This window comes from Myxocyprinus asiaticus, chromosome 30 (assembly GCF_019703515.2).
Source record: "Myxocyprinus asiaticus isolate MX2 ecotype Aquarium Trade chromosome 30, UBuf_Myxa_2, whole genome shotgun sequence".
Classification (NCBI taxonomy): Eukaryota; Metazoa; Chordata; class Actinopteri; order Cypriniformes; family Catostomidae; genus Myxocyprinus; species Myxocyprinus asiaticus.
This window is the reverse complement of record NC_059373.1, coordinates 9,979,391-9,993,248: the sequence shown is the minus strand read 5'-3', so window position 1 is coordinate 9,993,248 and position 13,858 is coordinate 9,979,391. Positions and strand designations below refer to the sequence as shown.

The following is a 13,858-nucleotide window of genomic DNA, read 5'->3' as shown; positions in this document are numbered from 1 at the left end:
CCGTATTCTTCAAAAAGCAAACTTCAAACATTGGTTGCATTGATGTGGTCAGATGATCTTCTGCCTAGTCTTTCTAAATTCTTCCTAATCTGCATCTGTCTTTTTCCTCTCTTGACTTTGACCTCTCAGTCACCATCACTGCTCTCTTTCGTACCAACTTCCGTATGGATTTTCCCTTCGACCTGCAGGAGCTCCCGGCATTCGCCATTATTGGGTGAGAGCGTGGGGCGAGAGCGTGCTGTTCGTGGTGAGGGCACAGTCCTGAAGCTGTGTGTGTATGTGTGTGCCATTCTATAACCCTTGACACACTCACGGACCTGACACACACAGCATATACACTACATGATTACAAGTATGTGGACACCTCCATCTAATTAAAGTGTTTGTCTGTTTCAGCTGCATCCATTACAGCAGCTGCATAAAACCAAGTAGGCCTTCTTACAGGGATAGTTCACCCACAAATGAAATTCATTAAAATTAAAAATTAAAATCTTTTACTCACCCTCATACTATCCCAGATGTGTATGACTTTCTTTCTTCTGCTAAACAAATTTTTTTAGAAGAATATCTCAGCTCTGTAGGTCCATACAGTACAAAGTGAATGGTGACGAGAACTCAGAAGGTCCAAAAAGCACAGACAGTCATAGTAAAAATAATCCATATAAATCAGGAGGTTACATTAATGTCTTCTAAAGTGATACGATTACTTTGGGTGAGAAACAGATCAATATTTAGTGACATAAATGCACAAACTGATTCCCCTCTTGCAGGCTGCAGTTAGAAATTCTTGGGCCTGGAACAAAATGCATTAATTGGGCCCCCCTCAGTTAATTGTCCGACAGTGGGTGGGGACATTTAGTTTTGTTGTCCGATGATGGGTGGGGGTGGGGGTGGGGGGGTTGCTTTTGCTTTAGCGTGCTGTCTCTGTGTTTATATCTGCGTCTCCCGCAGAACGCGTATAGATGCGCTCTACAATATTGAACCTCCCTCAACTCCGACCGAGCCCCAACCCCCCCTCAAGCCCGGGCCCGGGACAAAAGGTCCAGTTGTCCCCCCTTATCAGCAGCCCTGCCCTCATGCATACCGGTGAGCCACTGGAAGTAAACAGTATAGTGAAAAGGACTTAAATATTGATCTGATTCTCATCCAAAGTGATTGTATCACTATAGAAGACATTGATTTAATAACTGGAGTCGTAAGGATTACTTTTACGGTTACTCTCTGTGCTTTTTGGAGCTTTAAAGTGCTGATAACCATCACTTGCATTGTATGGACCTACGGAGCTGAGATATTCTTCTAAAAATCTTTGTTTGTGTTCAGCTGAAGAAAGAAAGCCATACACATCTGGGATGGCATGAGGGTGAGTAAATGATGAGAGAATTTCATTTTTGGGTGAACTATCCCTTTAAGGGCAGTCCACACAGAATGCGTTACATTCATTACAAAAACCATTAAATAGAATACGGAACAAAATGTCTTGTGATGCTTTTTTAAAACACAACGTATTAAAGGTGCTGTGCTTTTGACATGAGATGCTGAAAAAGCAAAAATGTAAAGTTCAACAAGCACATATGGGTGTAAAGTTCGGCTGTCCACATATTTTTGCCATGTAGTGTATGTGGTTGCACTTTAACTTTTGCATTTTTGTCAACTGACCAAAGTGAGCAGATGTTGGTATTATATTTGATTTGCTGGAATGCCATTTCACTAACACATTTTGATTGTATTCTATAAAAAAAAAAAAAAAGTTCCTTATTCTATTTTTGTTTATATATAATTCAAAGAAAGACAATACAAATTTGGAGTGTACTACAATATAATGCACTATAATGTGCTTTTTGTATTTTATTGCTGGAATGATTGGAAGTTTTTATGTTTGTTTGCAGGATTTCTTGTGGGTTTCTGGGAGCTTTCTTTGTTTACCTCAACCGCCAAGTCATCCTGTTCATGAGAAAACCTAATATTCTCACACGCTTCCTAACGAAACAGTAAGAGAAAACAACAAAAAAGCAAATGAGAGCAGACAATATGAGCTTTAACTTTAGCAGATCATAGTAAGTAGCTCTTAGTTAGTAGTTAAAAGGTGAAGTGTGTAATGTGAAGTGTTTTCAGACAGGTTTTCCAAACACTCCCCTCTGCCATTGTTGCTCATGAATATTATGTGACTGTGGCAACATTTTTGCAAAATGAAATTTCATGCCTTATTACACTTTGGCTGCAGTTTTCCACCGGGGGGCACCAAAAACGTGTGAATTGTGTCGTAATCAGATGAAGTTTTTAAGGTGAATATAAGACAGAAGTTTTAATGAATAAAACGTACCTCCCAAACCAAAAACTTTATCCTAAACCTAACCAATTTTAATTTAAAATGAGAGGTTAACAAAACAGACATACTTACCTTTAACCAATGCCGAAACCTAACCGATAGTGTCCAAAAAAAATTATAGAAAGGAAAAGCAAATTTTCTGAAGCTACCACATTATCTCGTCACTTCTATGACAATTTCGTCTCACGTGTCAGCTTCCATGCTTGACTGGTCTCGAACAACGGTCCAAAGTCCAACACTCTATGAGGTGAGTTACCGTGGAAACTAATCACATTGGAATTAGTGTGTAAATGTAGTTGAGTCTGTAATACAAGCGTTAAAATGTGTCATTTTTCAAATGATGCATTACAGTAAAAGTGTTTCAATATAACACACCAGTGTATGAGTAATAGTGTAAAAAAAATAAGTGTTTATATAGTCATAATCAGCCACTGAAGTCATGATTAACGAAACATAGAACATTGCACTTAAAAGTCATTTTGCAAAAAGGTAGTCATAGTAACGTTCATTCTTGGTTGTCTAGGTTGCATTGTTGCTGTCGGTTGGTCAGGATACTCAAACTAACACAGCAATGTTTTGATAGCATTACCAATGGATCATTTACAGTTGTCTTTGCTCATTAAGAGCAAAGAATTTTTGAGAAAAATCTCAAAAATGACACACTTAACCTTTAGTAGAAGTTAATTAGTAATACAGACACAAACATATCAACAAAATGTCTAAGTGCTACATTTTCTCTTCACAGCCGACTGATTTTCCCAGCTGTTGTGACTCTAGTGGTTACAACGCTGACATTCCCACCAGGCTTCGGACAATTCATGGCTGGAGAGGTCAGAAACATCTCTTATCAACAGACATGACCATCAGTTTTCTTCATTTTGAAAGCTAAAAATTAATTTGTCTGTCAAAACGTCCGTTCATACTGAACATGTGTCTTTGCGTCCATCCATACTGTTTTTCATGTGTTTTCCTCTAGACCGCATCTTTGCCTGTTGCGCCGTGTCTTTTTTTTTCAGCATCTCGTGCAGGATGAGAAGGATAGCTGCAGGCAGAGCTCCAAAAAGGGGCGGGAGCTCCAAACCACCCGCAAAGATATAGAGATTCCCTAACCTAACCCTTTCCCTAACCCATTTTGAAGTTGGCACAACCCCCTTTTGGGTAACCACGCACTCTTTTGGAGATTCTGCCCCCATTTGGAGCAATACTTGTACAGGAGAGCCATATTTTTAGACACATTTTTTTGTCTGTAGTTAAAAAGAACTTCAGCTGTTAAAACGTTTTTCGAGACACCTGCATTCTTTTCGTGCTTTTTTTTTTTTTTTTTTTTTTTTTGCACAAGAACGTGTTTGTGTGAACGGACCCTAAGGACAATTTTCTGTTTATGTGCCACAGTTTGTTCTGTCTTTTATTCAAACTATTTCCAAGTAATGTCATATTCTAGTTAGATTATTTAGATTATTTATATATTGTTATTTTTAAATGGATTATTCTGCAGCTGATGCCCAGAGAGTGCATCAACTCTCTATTTGATAACTTTACCTGGACTAAATTATGGGGATCCCCCCACCCACCTGGTCTTGGTCGCTCAGCTGTCTGGTTTCACCCTGATGTCAGCGTCTTTGTCATTCTTATCCTCTTCTTCATCATGAAGGTTGGGCCCTGTGTTTTAAAAATAAAATGTATTCATATTTTTTTCTTATTTCATTGGAATTGAAAAAGAGCACAACGTGTCCTGTTGGCAAAAAGAGTGACAAAAAACAGCAAAGTAGCATGCACTGACTCGTTTGGCCTCAGTTAACATGTTATCATTGTCTTAGTGGCTGCAATGAAACCAGCTTTTATTCATGACAGTTCAGCGATAAAAATCATCTGTCATTTAAAGCTTTTTTCTACAGGTGCTGATGCAATCATTTTGCTCTCAAGTCAGGCTTTTACATGTTTTGCTGACAAAGGTTTTTTTTTTTATTTTTTTTTTTATTATTATATGGCAACTGTCAACACATTATTATTCACCTCACAGTTCTGGATGTCTGCAATTTCTACCACAATGCCCATCCCGTCTGGAGCCTTCATGCCTGTCTTTGTACTGGGTATGTCTCCAGCATTTTTCATTTACATTACTGATTATATTACTGTCTTAATTACTTCTATTTATGGATGCATTCTAATTCAGTTAAGGAACAATTTAACATAAAAAAGCAAATACATAAGGCTTATTTGGAGAATTTAGGACAACACATTTAATATAGGCACCTGTAATTTAATACATAGGTGTGTAGCATACTGTATTTGATGCATAGATTGATGCATAGCATGTCCATGACAAATCAAGTTATTAAAATATAATTAAAATATATAAGAATGTAAAAAGGAAAGTGTACAGTATATTTGAGGTCTTGTAACTGATCATTTAGCAAGATGCTGTTTAAAATAACATGTCACAATGGATTAGCATTGGTATTCCACTTGTAGGTGCAGCATTTGGTCGTTTAGTGGGTGAGATCATGGCTACTCTCTTTCCTCATGGTATCCTGTTTGATGGAATACTGTATCGCATCATCCCTGGAGGGTACGCTGTCATTGGTCAGTCATCCTTTCCTCCTCTTCCAATCCACTACTATTATCTAATGTTTTCTCATGCTTGACTGATGATGCGACATCATGTTTGTCTCCCTTCTTCTCCTTGTCTCCAGTCCTCCGCTGCATGACTCCTGTCCATACACTCTCCTTTCATTATGTCACTCCTCAATCTGTCACACTGGTCATGTCTACCTTGTCTTACACCGCAAATAAATACAATTTTGTGAGGTTATTACTTTAAACAAGAAGGAAAATCTAATTGCCAATGGAGTAAGAAATGTAAACTTAATTCAAGCGAAAGCAAGTTTATTTTTCTTACCCCATTTGTAAATTGTTCTTTTGTTTGTTTGTGTTAAGCTTAAGATTTTATTAGTTCTCTGACAGCTATAGACTTAATATCTTATGCCATTTTTCTTCTCAAGTAAATGTATCTTGTTTGGACTTTAGAAATTTTAGTTTGGAGTTTAGAAATTTTTACTGGAAATCAAGACAAATGATTCTTTGCCATGTAGACCACTCCATCTTTCTGTCCTGTTACTCTGTTGGTCAATCGTTTTCTCTTGCTCTTACTCTGTAGGCGCAGCAGCACTGACTGGAGCGGTCACTCACACCGTTTCCACTGCAGTGATCTGTTTCGAACTGACCGGTCAGATCTCTCACATCCTGCCCATGATGGTTGCCGTCATCCTGGCCAATATGGTCGCGCAGGGTCTGCAACCCTCACTGTACGATTCCATCATCCAAGTCAAGAAGCTGCCGTATCTCCCTGAGCTGGGCTTCGGTCACATAAGGTGTGCAGGCACAACAAACACCACAAATGTGAGATTTCACTGTGGGCCCAGCTGGGTTTATTATAGATTTAATTCTTAATTTAGTTTCCATTTTATTTTTATTTTTTTATTAAGTTATTTATTTAAAATAAATTTTTATTTAAACTTTAAATTAGTTTTATTTTTAAATGTATATTAAATATGTTAAAATAAACAATGTATATTTAATAAATAAATACAATTCAATGTATTTATTTTTTATTTAGTTTTTTTATTTTTATTTGTCCTTTTAATTTTCACAAGTTTTCACTTAATGAATGTTAGTTATTATTATTTTTATTTTTTTGTAAATTTAGATATTTGATTTTTTTTTTTATATATTTTAGGACTGCCAAAGTTGTGTTAACTGTTATAATTTTTATAGTTTAACGCTGTTCAGTTTCTCTGGGTGTTTATTGAAGGCAGGTTGTAAAGGTTTAAAATTTTATAATATACCATGTAATTAACATTACAATTTATTTGTGATCATTTTTATTTTATTTTAGGCCACATCCACACTAATCGGTTTTCATTTGAAAACCCTGTTTTCAGTTTCCCAACGACACTGTTTTTCAAAGTATGTGGTAATGTTAAGAGATTTTGTAAAGTTCTTTTTTCGGTGGAGGAAAACACCGTTCCACTGTGGATAAGAGGCATAAACGTAGATAGATCAATGTGTTTTCTGCTGAAAAACACCACTATTGTATGGTGCATTATGTCACAAAACAGCTTGGTTCACAGTGCAGGCAGGTTCCCTCACGCTCACATGCTGACATCACCTAAAAAGTCCTTGTGATTCATTAGCAGCAGGAGCTATTAGTAAATACACTTGTCAACTAGTGGCGGCAACATGAAGCCTTGGCACCCTTCCAGCTACCAGTGAGACACTCCACACACATTAGATTTGGGCTATTCATTACCTCTTTATCAAGGACACGGCCTTCACCTTAATCTACCCTTTGTGGTCCAGAGTTATTAACCTCTTTTAATAGTGTCTACAATATATAGTGTGTCTTACTGTTGAGCATCTGTTTTCTTGCAGCCAGTATAATATATTTGTGGAGGACATCATGGTGAGAAAAGTGAAGTTTTTATGTTCCCAGTCTAAGTACAGAGAAGTTTTGCATTTACTGGATTCAACCTCGCTAAAAACCATCCCGCTGGTGGACTCAAAAGGTAATATCACACAGGCTTCTTGTACATGTTGTCTAGACAATTGTTTTAGGCTAGTTGCACCTCTCAGAGAACAGAATTTATGCAGTGCATGGAGTATACCTAGGTGAGATCTGTATTTACATATACAAACAGTAAGTGACCATCAATGGAGTTGCTGCCTATAGAGTGTTTCAAATCAGTTACTTTTAAACTTGCTTGTAGTTTTTGAAGGTAGCTGCCTATGTAGACATTATGCAGCAAGGCTTTGGTGTAAAGGATTTTAATGCTCATTTGTATCTGGCTTCTGAACTCACTTCACCTTCAACAGAATCTATGATTTTATTGGGCAGCATTGAGAGGTCTGAGCTTCTCGCCCTCTGTGATTGGTGGCTGTCAGCAGAGAGGCGGATCCTAATGCAAGGACAGAGCCCACAAGGTCAGGTGCCTTGCGCCAAAGCCAGCTGGGAATCCTTTGCCTTTGTTGATGAGGAAGAAGAGGAGAATGATGAAGAGAAGGTATCTGTCAAAGGGATGCAGAGGGGATCTAGTGTCTTCAAAAAATGCTCTTTATTTCTAACAATTAAAGGAGTGTTCTGGGGTCAACCCAAGTTAAGCTCCATCGACAGCATTTGTGGCATAATGTTGATTAGCACAAAAAATAATTTCTACTCGTCCCTCCTTTTCTTTAAAAAAAAAACACAAATCTGGGTTACAGTGAGGCACTTACAATGGAAGTGGGGGCCTGTTTTTGGAGGGTTTAAAAGCAGAAATTTATAATTTTATAAAAACACTTTCATTAATTCTTCTGTTAAAACTCATGTATTTAATTAGCTGTAAAGTTGTTTAAATCATCAAAAGATTCTAGGTTTTGTTGACATTACATCGTCATGGAAACGAAGATGTAAAATGTTTATCTATATAGCTGTAACGTTACACAGAAAAGGTTAGTAAGTGATTTTATCACACTAAAGTCATGTTAACACACATATTGTTTATGTCTTGTGGATAAACTTCTGAAACAGTGAGTATTTTAACATAATACAATTGGCCCCCCATTGACTTCCATTGTAAGTGCCTCACTGTAACCCAGATCTTTGCGTTTTTAAAGAAAAGGAAGGACAAGTCGAAATAAATTTTGTGGTAATTAACATTTTGCCATAAATGCTGTCGATTGAGCTTAACTTGTACTGAACCCGGAACATTCCTTGAAGTTTTAGCTCGTCCTTTTTAGTTGGTTTAAAAATATATATATACGTTTTTTTGTTTGTTTGTTTGTTTGTTTTGGCCCGAACACTCAATGTCAATTTGTATGTATTGTGAACTGTATGCACTGAAACACCACAGGAAATAGCTGATTTTGTTTGTTTGAGTTCAGTTTGTATGTAGTCAAACTTGCAATCCATAAAAACATCACAGAAAAAAGTATGGCTGATTTTGTTTGTTTGGTCAAAACACTCAATTTCAGTTTGTATAAACAGTGAAAATTTACCCTTAATCCATTGAAAAATAATATGAATGAAAATTACTCTTAGAGAGAAACTGAAACATTTCTTAATGAATCTTTATTTTGTGCAACTTTTTTATATAACATTTTATCTTTGTGGACTTTTAGACAATGCCAGTTCAAGAGGAAAGAAACGGCCCTCTACCTTCTTCCAAACCCCCAGAACCCTCCACCAATCACACGTCACCTGGTGAGAAAATTCTCCAGTGAACATAAACTGTTCAAACCTCTTTAGAAATCTTAATAAACCTCAAGCAGTCACTTCAGTTGATTAAGCATCTTGAGGCAGTATAAATGATACATATCTTTTAATCTGCCTTCCCCCTTCGCTCTTTTCATCTCTCTTTCTCTTTCCTAGATAAGGGTCCTTCGCCATCTTTTGGGAGAATTTTACGTAACTTCTTTTCCTCCTCTTCGGAAAGACATGCAGAAGGTCAGCCCCAGGTACATTGTTTGTGTTCAAAGGTCCCCTGTGATTGTGTGTGTGTGTGTGTGTGTGTGTGTGATGTGTGTGTGTGTGTGTGTGTGTGTGTGTGTGTGCTTTCCATCAAGTGAATTTGTGTGCACCAATTAAACTGCTGTCTGCATTTATGAACATTTAATGAAAGAGCAATAAAATGAGAATAGGAAATGTATTGCTAATGGTCTGCATTAATATTCATCAGTGTTTTTCAAGGACAAGTACGGTTAAAGGGAAGTGAATGGTCTTCCATAGAATTTTTCGATATGTAAAGTAATAAGCCCTACTCATTCTAAAATGTTGGTAAGTTCATGTATTCGGATCAAATACAATATTCTATGTATGAACAAATTATTTATTTTTCCATTTAGGAGCCATATCCTCCATCTTTAACAGACACAATGACACCAGAGGAGGTACTTGCAATACCACAATGCACAAACTACCAAATGAAGCAATATTTAATTGATCATGAAATTAATTTTGATCCATTGTTAGGATGTGGAAATTGTTTGATGTCTTGTGTAGTTTTGTAGTTTATAAATGTACACAAGTTCAACTAATATAAAGTATCACATAGCCGAGTCAAAGCCTTACCTGTTTGTGATTGTTTTACATAGATCAAAGCATGGGAGAAGGCAGAGATGGAAAAGCTTGTTGAAATTGATCAGATCAGAATAGACCCCTCCCCCTTCCAACTGGTTGAGAGAACATCACTACATAAGGTGAGAGGAGACAAGCACAGTGTTTTTAAAGGTATAGTTCACCCAAAAATGACAATTATTTCATCATTTACTCACCCTCGTGTCATCCCAGATGTGTATGACTTACTTTCTTCTGCAGAACACAAATGAAGATTTTTTAGAAGAATATCTCAGCTCTATAGATCCAGACAATGCAAGTGAATGGTGATCAGACCTTTGAAGCTCCAAAAATCACATGAAGGAAACATGAAAGTATTCCATATGACTCCAGTGGTTAAATCCATATCTTCTGAAGTGAAATGACAGGTGTGGGTGAGAAACAGTTCAATATTTAAGTCCTTTTTCACTCTAAATCTGCATTTTCACTTTTACATCTGAAAGTCACAGTTACACATTATGACTGTTTAGTTTAACTTTCACATCTGAAAGTGAATGTGGAGATTTAGGGTAAAAAAAGGATTTAAATATTGTTCTGTTTCTCACCTCTGAAGATGTAGATTTAAACACTGGAGTCGTGTGGATTACTTTTATGTTTCCTTTATGTGATTTGTGAAGCTACAAATTTCTGATCACCATTCACTTGCATTGAACTGACTTACAGAGCTGAAATATTCTTCTAAAAATCTTCGTTTGTGTTCTGCAGAAGAAAGAAAATCATACACATCTGGGATGGCATGAGGGTGAGTAAATGATGAGAGAATTTTCATTTTTGGGTGAACTATTGCTTTAATGTGAAGTGAGCCATTCATAGAATATGAAACATTGTCTCAATGAAGCATGATGAGATGCAATGATTCAGACTCACCGTATGATTCAGGATTTGAAGGTCATTAAAACTTGACTGTTCACTTTTTTTTTTCCCCAGACTCATACCCTGTTCTCTTTGCTGGGCCTGAGTCATGCCTATGTAACCAATACTGGCAAACTGGTGGGAGTTGTGGCACTAAAAGAGGTACCCCATCTATCCATACATCCATCCATTTCCATATCCATCCATCCATGTTAATGAGTCATTGACAACTAAGGTTGTCTGAAATAAAAAACGATGTTTTATTGAAAATTTTATTGAAAACTTTATTATGAGGGTTAGGTTTAGGGGTAGGGGATAGAATCTATAGTTTGTACAGTATAAAAATCATTATGTCTATGGAGAGTCCTCATAATGATAGCCGCACCAACAAAGTTTAGTTTAAAATGTCAAAATATCAGATTTTCTTTAAAAAAATAAATAGAGGGTCTAAACTTTCAGATCATTGACAGTAATACAACTTTATCTATGTATTTATGATAAATAGAAAAAGATAATGGATAAACAAATTGAAAAATAAAAGTAATCGTTAAAGATCCTATGAAATTGCTTGACAAGCACAGTTTTGACGTATTTTCTATTGAAACAGGAAGTTTGAGCGGAATATACTGTATTGAAGGGCTTGTCCCTTTTTTCCTTTAAATAGCCAATAGACTTTATTTACGTCACAACCATGAACATTTGCTACTTGCTTGTTTGTTGCAGGAGGAGGGACATTCTAATTTTAGAGAGCATTTGATTGGACAAAAATCTGTGTAGTGCAAATGAGTATCTATTTTCCTGGAAGAGAAAAACTGTACATTTTAAATGTATATTAAGTGTCTTCTAAAAGTGAATTCTTTCAATGTTTAGGAGTACACTAGCATAATGTATACAGTATAGACAACCTCAAAGCTGGCACACATGCACTAAAAACCCCCTAACGCAGATACCTCATTGGGTTCTTTCTTGTTTTTGTGCCAGCTCCAAAAAGCCATTGAGGGCTCCACACGCAGTGGTGTACGCCTGCGCCCCCCTTTGGCCAGTTTCCGTGACACCATTCGTAAGTCTGCTAAGCCTCCACAGGCTTCCTCCCCTCCCTCCTCCCCTGGCTCCGTCACAGCCCCATCTTCACCTCTGTCCTCCCCTGTGGTTCCCCATTCTCATTCCCCGAGTCCAGCAACCCCAGTGGGGGACACGAAGAAGGAGATGGAGGTTTGGATCGAGGGTTTGAAAAGGGAGGTGATCCTGAAGAACAGCAGTAGCATAACCTCAGGAAGTAGCAGTAGTTGTGGGACAGGAAGTAGTGACAGTGAGGGAGGAAGTCCCGATAGCAGCCCCACCCTGCCACCTTCCTCTTTTCCTCCCATCCCTCTCTCCACCCTGCAGCCGGTCCCCGAGAACAAAGAGGGTGAAAACAACGAGGACGAGGAGCCCATTTAAAACAAAGAAGAGTTTGGGACGTATTTATGTGTGATTTGTGTATTTTTTTGTTAACTTTTTTATATAATGATTTCATGTTTTTTATTCCTTTGCTTGTTTTAAAGGTTTTAAATTGTCTGTGCTTCTCAGTATTATTCTCTTTCTGTTTCTCTTACCATCAAATTTTGTAAAGCTATATAATGTTAATTTGATGGTTGGACATTGTGCCACAGGAAAAGTAAACTAAAAATATCAGGGACAATTATGCTTTACTAGGCCTGGAAAAGTCATAGAAATTAGTAGCTTCATAAAAGTCATGGAAATTTATATAGTTAATTTAATTCTTTAGTTTTTACCTTAATATTGATCTTGTGTAGAGTAAAATTTGCTCTCAAGCCATATGTCCCTATTTGTAAGCAAATTCTACTTTTTAGTGGTCGAAACGGTTCATAAAGTAGACTAAATTATTCCTTAAACATTCAGTCTGAATCAAGATGAAAATTCCATTTCCAGTAATCACAAACGACTGCAAAGGTCATGGAAAAGTCATAGAAATTCATAAGTCAAGAAGAGTGGAAACCCATTTTTACCATGAGATTTGTTACTATGGAAATGTTTCTCTAATAAAAACACTTCAAATAATTTTTTTCTTTTTTTACATTTTCCCGTTATGTTCAGAAGTTTTTTTGCAACAGACCCTATGACCTGTCCGTCATTTTTAAAGGATTAGTTCACACAAAATTGAAAATTCTGTCATTATTTACTCACCTTCATTTTGTTCCAAACCCCTATGAAAGTTTAGCGGAATGTCCAAGCTGCTCTTTTCCATATAATAAAAGCATACAGTGACCACGTGCTGTCTAACTTAAAAAAGTTATATATATACAGTATATAGTATATATATATACATATAATGAATGTACAGTATATACTAAATATATATTCTAGTTTTCTGAAGCTGCTATTCTCTGTAGTTTTTAAATCACATTAACATATACTATATTTGTGTCTCACCAGATTTGACAGATGAACGTCAAATCTCAAGCACGTGACCGATCACGATGCGGCAAGTTTGAATATGCACAATTGTAAATGAATTTTCTTCTTTGTGAGAACAATTCCTTTAAAGTTTTCAGTGACATTTTGGAATATGTTACATAAATCTTTAAATATAAACTGAAAATATAGAGGTAAAAAATGTAATCCCCCTTTTTTTTTTCTTTTTTGAGAGGCAAAACAAGAACACTATATATATAACTGGCATATAAATGTGTCATGTAGATTGCTGAGAATGTTCAATCAAGTTTACTTACTGTAGTCTGTAACAATATGTCAGACCTCACCTCACCAGTTCATGCAACTGGACATTAGTTTTATATGTCATAAATACTTTATTATGCCATGTTCTGAGATTGCTATTTCATTCAAGAGTCATTCAAGAGACAGCTAAATGGCTGTCAAAAAAACAAAACAAAACAAAAATCTCAAAATTGTTGGACAAAAGGTTGGCCAGCAGGTGGCACATTGTGAACTTGACATTTTCAGAATTTCAGCATAACCTCATTTTCACCTGGAACATATTCCCATAGCTGTCTCGCCTTTGTGTCCTTTTTCACTTATCATTTCATGTGATTGTAAAATTCAGGGTGTGAGCACTGTCCTCTCTTAATTTCTCCTTTTTCTTTAAAATGTCTCTCTCAGGTCTCTCTGTCTTTAAACCAAGGACTCTGTTGTTTATGAACACGATATATGTAGGGTTATGTGATCTGCTGTCTTCTATTAAATGTTTGTGTTAATTTCATGTGATTCTGTGCCTGATCATTGAAGCATGACCAGATACATTGATTGCCTCCATTTATGTTTGTTTTGTCACCCTTATATTTTATTAATTCATTAATTCTCAGCTTGATGACATATAGATGGAAACTGTAGAAAATGTATGAGTCCTTAAGTAGTTTCTAAAGATTTAATGTATTCATCTTAGTCTTTGTTTTTCAGATAGAGTTTACCTTTTAATCATTGTAAAGTGATCAAATCTAAACGGATTACATTTTGATTTTAACTCCCCTAATTTAATACAAATTTGATGTGTATTCAATTGTTGTCATTGG

At 36.4% G+C, this 13,858-nt stretch overlaps 1 protein-coding gene across 2 annotated transcripts in view; it reads left to right on the top strand.

Moving 5' to 3' along the window:
* LOC127421448 (chloride channel protein 1-like) overlaps positions 1-13,841 on the top strand; it is a 32,094-nt gene extending 18,253 nt beyond the window's left edge. Inside the window, exons 9-23 of one of the 2 annotated variants that reach the window (XM_051664503.1) lie at positions 130-214; positions 1,887-1,988; positions 3,072-3,156; positions 3,822-3,977; positions 4,347-4,416; positions 4,799-4,909; positions 5,484-5,697; positions 6,758-6,891; positions 7,199-7,386; positions 8,483-8,564; positions 8,733-8,818; positions 9,206-9,250; positions 9,455-9,559; positions 10,404-10,490; positions 11,310-13,841. In XM_051664503.1, coding sequence (XP_051520463.1) covers positions 130-214; positions 1,887-1,988; positions 3,072-3,156; positions 3,822-3,977; positions 4,347-4,416; positions 4,799-4,909; positions 5,484-5,697; positions 6,758-6,891; positions 7,199-7,386; positions 8,483-8,564; positions 8,733-8,818; positions 9,206-9,250; positions 9,455-9,559; positions 10,404-10,490; positions 11,310-11,768 — 2,009 coding nt within the window. In that variant the 3' untranslated portion in view covers positions 11,769-13,841. Of the gene's footprint in view, positions 1-129; positions 215-1,886; positions 1,989-3,071; positions 3,157-3,821; positions 3,978-4,346; positions 4,417-4,798; positions 4,910-5,483; positions 5,698-6,757; positions 6,892-7,198; positions 7,387-8,482; positions 8,565-8,732; positions 8,819-9,205; positions 9,251-9,454; positions 9,560-10,403; positions 10,491-11,309 lie in introns of those variants that run through there. The other variant, XR_007893994.1, reaches the window with a different exon arrangement.
* Positions 13,842-13,858: the final 17 nt, after the last annotated feature.